Source organism: Talaromyces rugulosus, chromosome VI (genome assembly GCF_013368755.1).
Source record: "Talaromyces rugulosus chromosome VI, complete sequence".
Lineage (NCBI taxonomy): Eukaryota > Fungi > Ascomycota > Eurotiomycetes > Eurotiales > Trichocomaceae > Talaromyces > Talaromyces rugulosus.
The window spans coordinates 4579066-4594488 of NC_049566.1; the positions used below are offsets into that span (position 1 = coordinate 4579066).

Here is a 15423-nt window from a genome sequence, read left to right on the forward strand (position 1 = left end):
TAAATTGAAACTCCAAATATATGGGAGGTTCTGCGGGGTGGAAAAAAAGTCATCGAAATGCGGGGGATCAACTCAATCTTCACAGCAACATGTTTCTATTCCATCTAGTCCCGCTACACTTAGGCTAAGCCAAGGAACTCCAAAATGTGCCTGGCTAGTGAAGAACCTAGAGTTGTTTCTCCGCCGGGATTTTCCTATTCTGGTGTGGAGCATCGGTCGAGTTCTCCCCTTGAAATTTTCCTCTTTGGGAATCACGATTGCTTAGCCCTAGCTTCTCAAATATTATAAGCGTGTTTTTTCACCTTGCAGTATTGAAATAAAACTCGTGTATATTATTCCATATAAAGATTTAGTATAATAATTTTGCTTTGAGAAATGAATAAATTTCAACTACACACTAAAACTCCACTTCAAACTTGTCCATCTAATTAGTCTACGCGAGTAGAGTTTAACCACGCTAACACTTCGTCCATCTCCTTATCTGTGGCGTTTTGTAGCCCTCTGCCACCATCCCAGTTTGTTTTCCACGTGTTTTGAGCTGCAAGCCTCTTCGCGACTTCATTCGCGTCGAACAGCGTGACAAGTTTTCTCTTTTTGCTTGTTCGTTCCTTGCAAGCCCAATCGCGGCAGACTTCGTACACGCCTTGACTAGGTAGCTTCTCATCTTTGGCTTCCAAATTCTCCTCGACAAAACTTTCGGGTGACCGACAAACGACGCACTGAGGTCGCGAATGGTAGTTATATTTATAGCGGTTGGTATCGAGACTTGGTGGATCTTTGGTAACATCGTGAACCCATGCAGTCTCTGCAATCTCCTTTGGCGTAGCGCCAGTTGCGTTTTCAAGGTGAATTAAATCCGGCCGATACTCGAGGATTAGCCCAAGTGTCTTTGGCACTTGAAACCTAACTGCATCATGAACGACGGAGTTTCCGGCACCATTTAGAGCTTCCAAGTGTTTTTGGCCGGTTCCCTGAGCAAAGTCCAAGATCTTTCGAACAATGGCAAGTTTAGCCTTTGGTTCTTCATTGACATGATGATACCGCGAAGAAAAATTCCTCAACCACTGGGAATTTATCCATTGTGAGAAAGGAGTTACCGAGCCTGGATGGAGAGAGGAGCGCTCCACAAGCATGGATGGAACCAGCAATGGGTCCACAAGGTCGAGCATTTGTTGAAAATTTTCCACATGTTTTAGAGATTCCGGAGTCTTGAAGAACAAAAGATGTAGCAGATTGCGGCCATGTTGGTCTCGAGTAGTTTGATCGGCGCCCGCTTGAATCAGAATTTTTGCAAATTCAACGCGATGTAAATAGAACGCGAGTGCTAATGGGGTGTATCCCTGCACAGATTTCACAGATATGCAGTGAGGCATTTGCCCTACTAGGTATCTGACCAGTCGTATGGATTCATCCGTTGGATTGGACATGATAGCGCAATGAAGGACGAGATCACCTGTAAGAAATCAGTCGTCAATATAACAGAAATGCTCAAGATCAAGAGTAACATACGCCTCGAGGTAAACCAGTTTGTGATGGAATGTACAACACCACCCGCTGTCTGCGCCAACTTCTCCACTCGTTTTTCATGTTTGTTAGTTTGAACAAACTCTTCATAATGTCGACCAGGAGCAGTCCCAAGGAACCATTCAACTGTTTCGAGATTCCCCTGATATGCAGCCAACAGAAGAGGTGGGTGTCTGTCTTGTGGTTGGGTAATAACAACGCCTCTGCTCTCTGCCGCCCAGTCTGCACGTTTCTCGCCATGTACAGATAGACCTTGGTAGTAAATTGGTTTCTCTTTGGCAACAACACCACTTCTCTCCACCAACTTGTCGAGAGGGATACCTGTCCCAACACGCCTGATGAGCTCTTTCAAACAGTCAAGACGGCTAAGTCTCATGGCCATCAGAAATGTTTTCTCCGGAATAGAATATATGGAATGATCGGTATCATGAGAGGAGTTGGCGGATAGTTGCTTGCCAAGTTCTAGAAGAAATTTGAGAAGTTTTGGATCATCTTTGCAGATAGCATACTCGACAACACCTTGGGGATGCTCCCCTTGAAGTTTTTCCTTCTCGATGAATGCGTGCGCCGGGCATGTTTGATTTAAAATATTCAGTGGTGGGACCTTGCTTTCAACTTGAGTCTTTATTTCGCCGACATTTTCAATCGTAAACCGGTCGTCAATTATATGACGTCTAACCCGAATTTCATTCGAGCTGTCATCTCCACCTGAGTCCGAATCCGAATCGTAATCGGACCCGGTATCAAGAGTAAACCTTTCCTCGGTTTCTTCTTCCTTGGGTTTGTATTGTGCTTTGGATATGGACATAATTGACCCTGCAAGACCAATATGTCCTCGCAGGATTGCGATGTTGAATGGAGAGAGGTCGTCTCTGTCTGTGACGCAAATTTCAAGAGGAAAGAACTGCTTTTCTGGCCCCCACATATCGAGTGTCATCGATTTTATGGTATTAAGATCTCCATTCCAGGCTGCCTCAAACCTATCAATCATTAGCGTCAATAATAGTCAAATGACACTCCTTAAACTGTCTCCCGAAAAGGGTCACATACAATTGAACGTATCCATCTTTTTTCGTTTCCGTTAGATCTGGGGTTTTAAACGTAAAACTGACTTTGAAAGGTTGGGGCTTGGTCGGTTGATGATTGTAAGAAGTTGGTATTTGAGGAAGTTTGATTTTCTGTGGGTATAACTCCACAAACTTCTTGGCACCCTTTTCCATTAACATTGTCTCGAGGGTCTGATATTCATCAGCCAGATCATTCACCACATCCATTTTTTCCTGCAGGCCTTTTCGGCTTTCTGCGGCTTTCAGCTGCCGTTCAAAATCTTCTTTCGTGGCCTTGTCTTTGGCTCGTTCTGCTCTCAAAGATCTCGACCCAGTCCACATCTGATATGTACCCTCGGAAAATTCTTTCAAATACGTGCTATCTTCCGGATGTAAGGAGATGGGTGGGTTTCTTTCAACCGTTTCCCCTTTGTATCGGCGTAAATGTGTTAACCTCTCCTGGACGCAATCCAACAGTGTCGTGCCGTTTCCATTCCAATGATCATAGATTAGAGAGGAGTATCCAGCTGTACTAAGGGTGTTGACATCTACCCCGGAGGCCAATAGTTCAATAGCGACACTCGGTTGTTGAGTCTGAGCGGCGACTATAATGGGCTGCTCAACATTGGTTGAGAAATTGTTCTGGTTGCTTTCTGGCGACCTATTCAGAACATTTGGCGCCGTTATCTTAGCTTGTTTGATATAATCTTCGTATCTGATCTCCGGTTTGGCACCCGCTTCCAGAAGTTTGAGAGCACCAACAACATTTCTCTGCTGGATTGCAGTCTTCAAGGGGGATTTAACACTGCCGGCATAACCGGTAAGAGAGATAAAGTCAAGTGCTCTTTGAACCGAAGGTTGGTCATGTTGAAGGAAGATGTCCAGACCATCTATATATTCTTTGAATGCTGAGAAATAAAGCAAGGCCGTGTTTTGGCTCAAGTCTGCCTGGGCAGGAGAAGCACCCAGTTGTAGAAGCTTAGCCGTCATCAACTTGGCCTGCTCAATTGGCAAACGAAGAGCTAAAACCAATGTAAGAATGGCAGCTCGTGGAGATTGATCATGATCGTTTAGTAATTTGATAGGTAGAAGCACGTCTGCACCGAAAGACGAAACAAGCTCTTCGACAGCAGCGATATGGCCATTGATGATAGCCAGGTGTAACGGCGATGTGTGGTTGTCCCAGGCTAGAACATTAACATCATAAATGTTAGGCTCCAATTCGTTTCCATCATCCGGAATAACGCCATCCTTTGAATCTTCAGACCCTTTCTTCACATTAACAAACGAGCCGGTCGCATATGAGGTGTTATCTCCACCAAGGCTTTCAGAAGAAGAATTGCTAAGCATATCGGCATCGTCAGAATCATTATCGTTCTCGCGTTTTATCTCATTAGAATTGGTTTTTTTGAGGACAAGCCGCTTTTGTGCCTCTTCCTCTTCATTCTCCTCACTTTTGTTAAGGAGGATCCTTATGATATCAACATCTCCTCTCGCTGCAGCTAGATGGAGAGCAGTTCTTCCATCAGTGAGACGAGAGATTAGTCGAGCTCCGTGATCAACCAGATATTGAACGATCTCTGGGGTAGACGTCATGGTCGCTAAATGCAGCGGAGTACGCCCTGTGTAATCACGGCGATTTGGATCAGAACCATCTTGAGACAACCATTCTTTCACTTCCTCAGCATCATGGTCAACAATAGCTTGGCAAAGACCTTCTGTGTTTCCGACGTATGCCATGTCTTTAATCAATGTTAGTAATTTAATCTCAGAAAAGAATTTCGGGGCTAGAACTAACCAGTCCAGTCGGTCTCAGTAATGGGATTAAAGCTACCAATCTCCTGGCGCCCTGGATTGTCCTTGAGAAAAGTAATGTCCCCCTTGACATATATCTTATCCTCAACCTCCGCGACCTCGTTATCTTCCGCGGTAGTCGCTTCAGGACAATAACCGCAGCAATCATGGATAACGTCCGAAAAACGTCCGAAAAATGCCGGATGGCGGTGTAGGTTGACTGTTCTATCTTTTGGTTTGTTCCATTCGGCGTTTAGGAGCAAATCTTTGGTATAAAGCAGTTTTTCAATCTTTCGGGCATGGAACTTTTCACCATATGGGACAGTCTGGAAGTAATCAGCAGTCTGTAGTTAGAATGTTAATTGGGTGGGTATTTTCTCACAAAGGTGTGGTAATCTGACACTTCGTCCCCCTCCAGCCAATCGGGAACTTCGTCGTCCCAGTCATTCTTGATGTTGCCGCGCAATTTTCCAGCGCCCCTGAAATATGGATTTGGAGTTGGCCGGCCACGCTCAGTTCGTCTTTTAATCAAGTATTCTTCTCGATCCGCGACTTTGGGGAGCTTTTCCAGGACCAGGAGACGTGCAAGGCCCATGGTCCGGGTGAAGCTGCGCTCATACACAGTCTAAATACATTTGAGCGCACAATACGCAAATAGCTTGATACAAAATATCTTACCGGGTCAATGCGGGAACGATCCAAATGAGGCCAGAAGACCTCGAATCCCCTATGAGAATACTTGGAAAGACGATTTTCGTATGAGGGTGAGCGCCGGGATAGATCAATCTGGTTGACTTGGGTGATGTAGGCACCAATACCACGAGGCGCCATGTATACTTGGTTACCATCATAGGCAACACAGGAGCAATCAACATCGAATCCTGTTAGAATCTCGGCAATGGACTTGTAAATTCGTAGGACGATCTGAACGTGGCGCGTCGGGTACTGTGACGCGATGGTAATAGCATTCTTGGTTCTAACTGTCGTAGTTTCGGCCAGAATAGAGTCCTTAATCTTAGTTTCAATCTGTTTTATTTTTTCAATGGCTTGTTCTTCCGTTAATCCATAGAGGAACAGATCGACATCAGATGCGGGCGCAAATTGTTCGTGGTAGAAATGGCGAAGGCCGCGTTTTGAGTTTGCATGTTCCTTTGGAACCGGTAATAGAGAGGTGGCTACAGCACTTCCCGCAGCAACCACATTGCTCCAATCCATATCGCTCAATGAGCTTTCACAGAAGATGTTGAAGTTCTGCTGGTATTCTTTGAAACTCGTCACAACAGCCGGAGAACCATTGGGCCTGCGATCTTCGTCTTTCAGGGTCAGCAAATACCTTTCTTTGACTTCGTTTGATTCGGAAGAGATATCGCGAGCTCGAACCCGGATATCTGCCGAACCACTGTCATCAAAGACTGGCACAACATTGACGAAGTCATCAGCAACGGCTAACTTTGATGGCTGCTGGGCATATATCTTTCGAAGAACAGCGTCAAACTCATTGTATGGCTGAACAAGGTCAACGATGGGCTTTTCCGGATGGGACCGCACATAATCGAGGAATTGAGAATGCTTAGCAGGAATCGCTGGGAGAGCGAATTCAGCGGCCATGGCTAGCAATCTGAGGAATTGATGAGTTCAGGGGTATAGGAACTAGACAGCAGAGATAGATGATAGAAAATGTAGTTGACAGTGATTGATAGAAGTCAGAAGAAGTTGAGTTGTCTTCAATGCTTGACTTGGAAGGCGCTTCTTTATACATCGGCAAGGAGGCAGCAGGCGGCTAGTCCCCACTGTTTCTAGGCAGTACCCCCACAACTATATTCGCCATTGTCCAATCAGAAACTATAAGTAGACGCGTTATTCCAATTACAGTTAGCTTCATCAAGAGGCTCTGGGCACGGGCCAGTGTAGCCTGTTATTAGGGCACGTGCAGCTCTTTTCTGCCTAGAAGACTACTGAAAGATAGGTTTATATAACAATAATCCCTGAGATATCATATGGCAGCCTGCTTCTGGGGGAGAAATTTCAAGTTGAAAGTTTTTCCATATTTTTATTTATAAACATTGGCAATCGGCACTTCAAAGTTCGCCAGTTTAATATCAATTTTTGCGGCTCACTTGTTGTATGTGCAAAACATACCGGTGCATTACTTAGAACAAGACGTAGGGTTAAAGCACTGAGTTGGGGAGATACAATGGCATGGAATCTTCCCAAAGTGAATTGGTAAGAGCTCGTTTATTTGTCCCATCGGCATCCATGACCATAATCTGTCCATACGGTTGAAAGGTGTTATCGTACAGCGCACATTCATACTGGAAACCAAACATGCCGGTTGAGTATAGAATGCGCCCGTCGTGACTCCATACCGCATGGGCATCGTTGGCACCGCTACTGGTAAGCACCTTCAAGTCCGTTCCGTCCGGGTTGATAGTGCATACTTCGTAGTTCGTAGGACTGGTCTTTCGAGTGAAGACGATCTTCGTGCCATCGGGTGAAAAGAATGGAAGGTTGTCCCACTCATTAGTTAGAACGGTGACATCCTTAGTCTCGATATCAAGTACCCGCAGACCGAGTTGCGATTTGTCACCATTTGCTGATTCGGCTCCCCAGACACGGTAAACGAGCTTTTTTCCATCGTGCGAGTAGCTAGGAAATCCTGAGTTTTGTGCAGTGGTATTTGCAGTAAGGTTGGAAGTGCTGCTGGTAAGAACCTCCGAGTAAGATCCATTTGCGGTGGCTCTAACCAACCACCCGCCGAACAATCCACGCTCCGTAAACCAGGAGCCCAAGCCAAACGCAAGCCACTGGTCATCTGGGGACCAAGTGGGTTGGAAAGCCCCGGCTAAACCTTGGGTAACCAGGGAAGGATCGACCTCATCACTCGTGAGATCATTATAGACCAGATGAGTATTCTCACCCTTCGTTGTTGTGGTCACGATAGAAGAGTTGCCAAGCTGCTTCTGAGTAATAGCAACTTGGTTTTGCTTATTTGACAGTTGAGGAAAGACATCGGTAAATTTATACTCCCAATCACTGTCCCAGCTGTAAAGCTTCTTATCCAAAGGACGAATGACCCAGCTTGTCTTCTCGTAGACGACCTTTTTGCCATCTGGAGACCAAGCTGGCGAGCGGATAGTTGTGTTGACATACCCACCACCTGTTGTATAGAGACCTTCCTTAGTGCCTCCCTTGAGAAGATATCCGATCTCATTTTGTGAAATATATTGTGGGAATATTTTTACCCCCGACGTCCCAACTTCAACGACACGGTCTGTTCCCGTTTCAAAATCAACAGAGACAATACTTGAGTTTGCTGAAGCGATTGACTCAGGGCGATGTGAATCCCAAGTAGCTTCTCTGGTCATTTCGTAGTAAAGAATTCGTTTTCCATCGGGAGACCACTTCGGTGAACCGAGGGTGTAGCCCTCTTTAGTGACAATTTGGCGGAAGTCGGACCCATTAGGACGGATTGCGTATACAGACAATTCCTGAGTATGTTCCCAGCCACTAAGCCCAAAAAATGTTTCTTCTCCATGGCCGTCCCAATTTGTGTTGCGGTCGGAAGAAAATGCAATCCACTCTCCATCAGGGGACCATGCAGGTCGGAAATAACCGTTCATGAGGGAAGAGTTGGCAGCAGTCAATGGGGTATCCGTCAAGTTCCACTTGTTACCCGTCTCCAAATCCAATACCCAGATGTTTGCCCGGTAGTCAGCGATATCGGAAGCAGTCGAAACAAATGCAGCTTTCTTCCCATCAGGAGACAGTACGACCGAGTCCTCTACCGCAGGCGTCGCGACTAATTCCTGGAGATCGGAGCCGTTTGTACGGACACGATATATGTCCGAATTTCCGTCTCCGTTCCTCTCACTAGTAAAAGTAATCCACTGGCTATCGGGCGAAAAGGTGGCGTGGTATTCGTAGACCGGGTTGGACAGCAGGGGCCGTTCGTTGGTCCCATTCACGTTGGAAACATACAGCTGAGAAGTCCCAGGAGCGATCCTGTTCATCAGAAAGACTCCTTCCTTCTTGTCATTTGCAGAAGAAACATCGCGTGAAGGATGATCATGTGGTATCTGAACCTCGTCAGAGTCAGCGTTCATGTTTCTTGCATAAGGACAAGTAGCTAGGGCTGGCCCGATGGCTAGCCCTAATGATAGTAATATTGAACGCATGCTGTCCTGCTTTCTGATGACAATGCCTTTTTGAATTGTAACCCAAAAAGACAGTTTATTATTTCATTCGAAATTTAGGGCAGTGAGAAAATAAAGCTTACAAGGGACTACGAGAGGGGAGGTCAGGTTAAATATTAGTAGTAGTATGGAACTGGCCAGGCGGTACACGTATCCACTGATTAACGTCCACCTGCCAAATGGACCCATCAAATGGCAAGAATTATAATATTCTAACCTATGATAATTAAAACCCGCGGACATAGTTTCAAATGTAAACAATATAACTGCTGGGTCTGATGCAACGTTCGGCCGAACGGGTTCTACCAAACCCGAGGCTGGAGTGGATCTTGAGTCTTGGCTCTTGGCCATCTATATGCGTGTTTCAACGGCCTTATTCGACCAGGATGTATTTTGTAACAGTTACCTAACCAATTTTTATTAAAATTAACATAAAAAGGTACTCTCTAGTGATGGAAATGGGTGTTAAACGATTCTAAGGCACACAATGACGGAAAATGAGCTATTTAGTACTTCAACTAATTAATGCAAGCTTATGCCCTAAACCAACGTTCCATAAAGCAATTTTACGAATACTAATTGTGTAAAGATTGTTATTAAGGACTATTATTATAAATCAATAAACAGACCAGTTAGCCCATTCACTCGAGGCAAATAAGGGGTCCAGCAGTTCGATGTCGGCGGATGAGATATCATCTAAGCCACTCGTGACTGATGCAGGATCAATTGTTCGTTGATGGGGTGGGATTCCTCTATTACTGCCAAGTGGTGGTGGCTGTCCATGTTTAGAATCTCTTGCCTTAATAGCTGTGACGAAGGCAGGGTTCTGGACCTCTGAAAGCACTGATAATCCTTTTGCTTTTAAAGCACCTTCTCTTGCAAACCAGGCTTTCAGCGTCAGCCCGCGAAGAATGTGGTATATATCTTTGTCATTCTCAAGATACTCGGGATGGTGATCATAAAGCTCCTCAATCTGCTCCCAGGCTGCTTCCATGTCGCTGTCCCACTCAGGGCGGTAGGCGAGAGCTTTGAGCACATAAACTGGCCCACCCCATGGGATGTGAAAGTTGACAAACCAAAGATATTTACCCTGAGATCTAGTTGAATGAATAAGGTTGTCGTACCGGACATTTCGAACAGCAAGACTAAATGTCTTTCGGTAATTCTCTTCAGTATCTACCGGGTGCTGTAGCGCATGGCCTTCCTCCGGGGTCGAGCGGTTTATGCTGTGGATAGCCATTTGTTTTAGTTTACAGAGCGTGGAGCGTGCGGTGGTAGTCGCCAAAAGTTGTAGCGGGATCACAGGGTCACAGAAACGGAGATACTTTTGCTCCAAAACACTTTCTAACCCAGAAAAGCCACCACGCTCTCCCCCGTCTATTCTGGGGTGGGTTGCTCGTGACGGTGTTGAAAGATGGTCTGATCGAGAGGATTCGCGTTCGCACTGGAAGCGGGCAATCTCGTAGCGAACCAAACAAAATGTCATCTCAGATGCTCCTGTATGGATATGAGGATAACATGTCATTGTTGGGCTCAAGTCATCGTCGCTGAGGTTGGACGGCAATAAAGCATCCATGGATTTTGGTAACGAGCTTTCGCCTCCTATGATCTCCGTCAGTCGTGCGTCCAGGGTTACAATGTACCACCAAAGACGACGACGCATCTCAACTTCAAATAACGAGAGACCTAAATTTGTGCCATCGCGATGAAGACCTTGGGATTGGGCGAGACGAATTGTAGTTCCCATCAACGTCCATAGTGGATAAGCTTCTGAGTTGTGTAGCATTGATGTCTGCTCTTATCATTAGCCGCGAGTTGAAGAACTGGTTTGAAACCACAACGTACCAGCAAGAGCACATGTGCCCGCAGTAAGTCAAGGTCTGGAACCTTGAGGAAACATGACTCAAATAGGATATTTCTTGCCACAGACTGAAAATTATTAAGTAGCTCAAGCTGGTTGCTCTTGAACACTCTTTCACATTCAGTGGCTGCTAGAGACGAAACAGCGCATGCACATATAGCATACAGGAGAGCATCGGCTTTGTTACTGCCCGTCATATTATTAGGTATACTAGAATCTTCATCAAATATAAGCTGCCACATGCTCGGTGCATGAACAATCTTTGTTAAAGGATGAACATTCTCCATAAATATATCCCAGTATCTCACTTTGTCGGCGCCTGACAGAAATAACCGATGTTCATGACTTGGCGTATGCATGGATGCAGCTGATGACGGCATATTAGTCAGAACAGAAACCGCTAGTAGATCTGAAGTTGCTTCTGTCTGCATTGAGAGAGGCCTGCCACTTGTCGATCTTTGTAGCTTGGGCTGATTGGTCAAGCTTTGCCTATACTGTTTTACAATCAGTTATACTAGGCTAAAATAAAGGAAAAGAAACTCCTTTTTTTGATATAAAGTAAAGCCTGCTTACTTCTTGGCCCATAATTCCAATAAATCCATGGTCGTAGTACCGCTTTCCTCCATACTCGGGGATTAAAGTTCCCCGATGAAGCCGAAGTGCATGAGATCGAGAAGTATTTGTCTTTACCTGCATTGGTATGGCTGGTTTGTTTGGTATGTGTTGTTGTTGCGTGCTGCTTTGAGCGTTCACATCATTTTCCTCGTTGTGTTGACCACCTTCAAGATGATGTGGATGGTTATCAGGAGGGTGAGGATGATTGAGATCACTCGTAAAACTCTGGAATGATATTCCTGCATTTCGCATTGTTGTTTCATGAGCCCTCAATCTGTCCAACAATGCTTGGTTCAGACTATTTTGATGATGATGAGTAGCATGGTTGTGAGGGTCGTGTCGGCTGCTGCCAACACTTTCGGTAACAGCAGAAAACGCTTTCCTCTTGCGACGTTGTGATGGAGGTGAACTGCGATATCTGCAAGGCAGCGAGGAGCGGGAGCAAGCAGAACAGCATGGCTGACGCTTGTCACATTTGACTTTGCGTTGAACACATATAGCACACGCATACTGTTGCCTGGCGACTTGACTGTCTGACGCCATAGTCGAACGAAAGGTGACATATGGTGCTGGCACGGCCATAGAAACTAATTGTGGGTGTCTATTCGCATAGCCTTATTAATTATGCGTCTCTGGGAAGTTGATTTTCACCATGGATTGTTCGTAAAGGCATCATACCAGATACACCTGCCATTGTCCGGAAATACGCCGACTTCTTTGCAGCGCCAAGAAATGCGCAATGTGGATTTGGCTTGGCTTCACCTTGCGAAATCATCGGGTTTTGCTGTCCGAGACCCACTGTCATATCTTCGGCCGAAGCCATTATTAACTAGCTGGGTCATTTTCAGGAGCGTGTCTGACGATCACCTTGGCAAAAACAACTATCCGGCTAAACCACCACCCGCCAGCCGCCAATATAATTGACAGTTGAGAATACCAACTGCTTGGGCTTTGGGCTTTGGGCTTTGATGATGAATACATGTACTGCGCCCTGGCGTTCCAAACCCAATAGATTTTATGATGTTGCCTAGGTATGGCTAAAACTATCCACTTCCGTTATTGGCTGATGCATGTGTAGAGGAAGGCTGTGCTCTCGGGAATCCTAAACTCGGCTCATGACTTGAGAAGCCACGAGAGCAGCCGATCCGCTACGGATATTGATTTTTTCATTAGATGGATAACTGCAGACCATTCGAAAAGATTGTCAGGATTATAAGTCGCAGGCAGTAATGTTCCACTATCTATCGTCGTAATGAGCTTCGTAAGAAGCAAGCTCTTTTCTTGGCTGTATCCACGTAGTGGATATTACATTTAAAGATTAATTTAATGCCTACCCTATGTTAATCCAGTTCTTACGTATTTTTCCTTGGCATTGATGTCAGTTGAAAGTTCAGGTTGTACAAGACTACATGTCATCTAAATCCCGAGACTTCCGTTTTGATCGTTCTACTTGTTTAGGAAACTATTTCCGTTTTCGTACAAAATCGAGCTACCAGCATCCGGCCACCCTTTTCGCTTGCTCGTTTTATGAAAATGAGAATCAATTATGATTGATCGATAATGTCACCATCTTTTCTCTTGCCCAATGAAATCGCCATCTACGATTTCAATGAAGTACAGAGACTAAAACAGGCATTCTTCCACACCACAGCTGCTTCATTGTGGTCTCTTTCTGGACAATATTTTCCGGTAGACAAATATTATGATGCGCCTGCTGTGAATTATAAACCATAATAATAATACTAATACGAGTGGAAACTATTAATAGTGCTGCTTTTCTTATCCGGGTATGCCGGTTGTGCAGCGACAGATGCTTATTGGCTGAAACAATAAAATCGACCCACTTTTGGTAAATACGAGCCTATGATTGGCCATATTGGTCGATCTGTACTGTAGGATTACTCAGCTGAGGGGCCGGAAATGGCACACTTGATCACAGATCTGAACACCATCGCAGCTGGCTGCCAGCTATTGAATTAGTTCTATTGTCATTATTGAGCCGCACTTTTATGCTTTGTTTGCATCTACGATTGTATAGTGTTATGCGACCTCACTGATTTCGCCGTGCTTTTCGCCTCGAACCCCGGGAGCGCTCGCTGCTCCGGAACGGACAAAGGGCTGGGCCTGTCAAACGATATTCACCCGGTTCAGTATTTCTCTTTATTCATGCCAATTGAGCCATAATTCCGAAAAGGAAAGGAAAAATGCAAGCAGTCACTTCTTCCACCAAGGGAGACGAAATAGACGATCGTTTCGAGGACCGTGAAGATGCTCCGTTCCTGTTGCGTTCCGATGGCGCTCCCCCGAGTTCACCGCAAGAACGAGACCGACCTCCTTCGAGCCACCGTCAGAATCATGGTATTCGGGAGAAATTGCGAATCCGCCTGATGATAACACTGTTTGCGATCATCCTCTTCGTCGAAACTGGAAATGCGATGACCTCTGGCCCAACAACCCGTATCTTCGAGTCTATTGCTTGTCGAAATTTCTACAACGAAAGTGACCCGTCCAAGATCGGCCCCGATGGCCAGATCCCGGAAGAAGAGTGCAAGGGCCCGGAGGTACAGGGAGAAATAGCTGTTATCAAAGGGTACATGGAGCTGTTTGACGGGGTAGCCAGTATTTTGTTGGCACTGCCATACGGGCTACTGGCCGATCGCATCGGACGCAAGCCTACTATTCTTTTAGCTATCCCGGGCTTTGTCCTCAACATCCTCATGCAGGGATGCGTACTGTGGTGGTCAGAGACCATTCCACTCCGTGCAATCTGGTTGTCGTCTCTGTCATGGCTGTTTGGCGGTGGTGTCGTCGTTGCTGCTGCCGTGGTGTGGACGATGATGACCGATGTGACGACTGAAGCGCAGCGGTAAGTATTCGTCTCATATATTCACCCTATATACCATGTTTTATAAGTTATCAGTTGTTGAAATTTTTTACTGATAAACAAAACTAGATCTGCTATGTTCTTCCAGTTCGGAGTGGCTGTTATGGGATCTGAATTCCTATCAAACTCAATCGGCTCATGGCTCATGCTGTACAGTAATTGGACTCCCCTGCTTTTGGGTTGGGGTATTGTCATCTTTGGTGTCTGTCTGGGAATTACCCTGCCCGAAACGAAGAATGCATTTCCATCGAGTGAACAAAAACACCAGGATCAAACAGAAGAGCATGAACTATCTGACCTACACGCCGACGATGAAAATCATCCTTCATCTTTTGACAAGCCTTTACACGCTGAAACCCCAAAAACAAAATTGCAGGGTGCAATATCTGCTGTCAAAGCGTACTCTTTTCTTTTGAAAAATAAGCAGGTCATGCTTCTCTTCTCCTCGTTCCTAGTATACAAACTCAGCCGCGGCTCTTCTTGGTTCTTGGTGCAATATGTATCCCTTCGTTATGGTTGGAAACTTATTGCTGCCAATCTACTGGTTTCTCTAAAATCCATCCTTATGGTGGGACTCTTACTTGTGGTTTTGCCACTAGCGTCATGGTATTTACAGAAGAAACGAGGAGTCGACAGTCGAACAAAAGATTTGATTCTCACCAAAGTCAGCGTCATATGCCTCCTTGTGGGGACCCTCGGTATGGGTCTTTCACCATATGTTTGGTTGGTCATTTTCTTTCTCGTTATCCAGACCATGGGAGCCGGCTTTGTATATACTACCCGTGCCATCGTGGCAACCATGATCAAGCCTGAAGAGACCGCTCGCGTCTACGTCATGATTGAAATTATTCAGGCTTTTGGGATGATTCTTGCCAGCCCGGTCATGACCAATGTCTTCAAATGGGGAATTGACCTGGGAGGCGTCTGGAGGGGATTAGCCTGGATGGTGGCTGCAAGCTTGTTCGCCATTGTTGCTGCTATAATATGGAGGGTTGAAATCCCCCCTGCGCCCGCCACACATGATGACTAGTCGCGATGAAAATATTGCGTTATCTATATACGCCAATACTTTTCGCAACTTCCGATATATATATATCATTGCATTTTATATAGGAGTATTCTTAGACATTGATGGTTTTCCTCGCATTGTTTTGGCCGTTCAAACCTATGGATTGGTTAGCTTATAGAAATCTGAGACACGTCTAATGCGTTTTGAACATAGAAATAGTGGTTTATACGAATTATGAAGATATATACATACCAATTAATAGTTTCTAATACTGCAGCTAGCTATGAAAATTTGAATCACATAATACCAATAGTAACAGCGAGGTATCCACAAAAGAGAAAAAGATATCAATATTTAATCTGGCGATTGAACTTGTCAATTCCTACACATAATTTAAGTATTGTAGTTCTAGGGAAACCAATAGCCATCCCTACTGGGTAAACAAGCTTCCGAAACAATCTCACCTAGGACCGAAAAATTTCCTATTGGGGCAACCG

General features: G+C 45.3%; 4 protein-coding genes across 4 annotated transcripts; 1 reads left to right on the forward strand and 3 right to left on the reverse strand.

The window, feature by feature from the left end:
- Window positions 1-428: 428 nt before the first annotated feature.
- On the reverse strand, window positions 429-5972 carry TRUGW13939_11889 (uncharacterized protein; the record flags this gene model as incomplete). Its single annotated transcript, XM_035494993.1, has 6 exons — window positions 429-1453; window positions 1510-2504; window positions 2575-4312; window positions 4369-4690; window positions 4747-4989; window positions 5043-5972. The coding sequence occupies 6 exons, from the start codon at window positions 5970-5972 to the stop codon at window positions 429-431; spliced, it is 5253 nt and encodes a 1750-aa protein (XP_035350886.1).
- A 560-nt stretch (window positions 5973-6532) lies between these two features.
- TRUGW13939_11890 (uncharacterized protein) lies at window positions 6533-8467 on the reverse strand (the record flags this gene model as incomplete). The annotated part of the gene is made up of 1 exon (XM_035494994.1): window positions 6533-8467. The coding sequence occupies one exon, from the start codon at window positions 8465-8467 to the stop codon at window positions 6533-6535; it is 1935 nt and encodes a 644-aa protein (XP_035350887.1).
- Window positions 8468-9173: 706 nt separating this feature from the next.
- On the reverse strand, window positions 9174-11856 carry TRUGW13939_11891 (uncharacterized protein; the record flags this gene model as incomplete). The annotated part of the gene is made up of 4 exons (XM_035494995.1): window positions 9174-10349; window positions 10403-10912; window positions 10992-11647; window positions 11712-11856. 4 exons carry the CDS (start codon window positions 11854-11856, stop codon window positions 9174-9176), a joined length of 2487 nt encoding a protein of 828 aa, XP_035350888.1.
- A 1381-nt stretch (window positions 11857-13237) lies between these two features.
- Window positions 13238-14947, forward strand: TRUGW13939_11892 (uncharacterized protein; the record flags this gene model as incomplete). The annotated part of the gene is made up of 2 exons (XM_035494996.1): window positions 13238-13899; window positions 13987-14947. The coding sequence occupies 2 exons, from the start codon at window positions 13238-13240 to the stop codon at window positions 14945-14947; spliced, it is 1623 nt and encodes a 540-aa protein (XP_035350889.1).
- Between the last annotated feature and the right edge of the window lie 476 nt (window positions 14948-15423).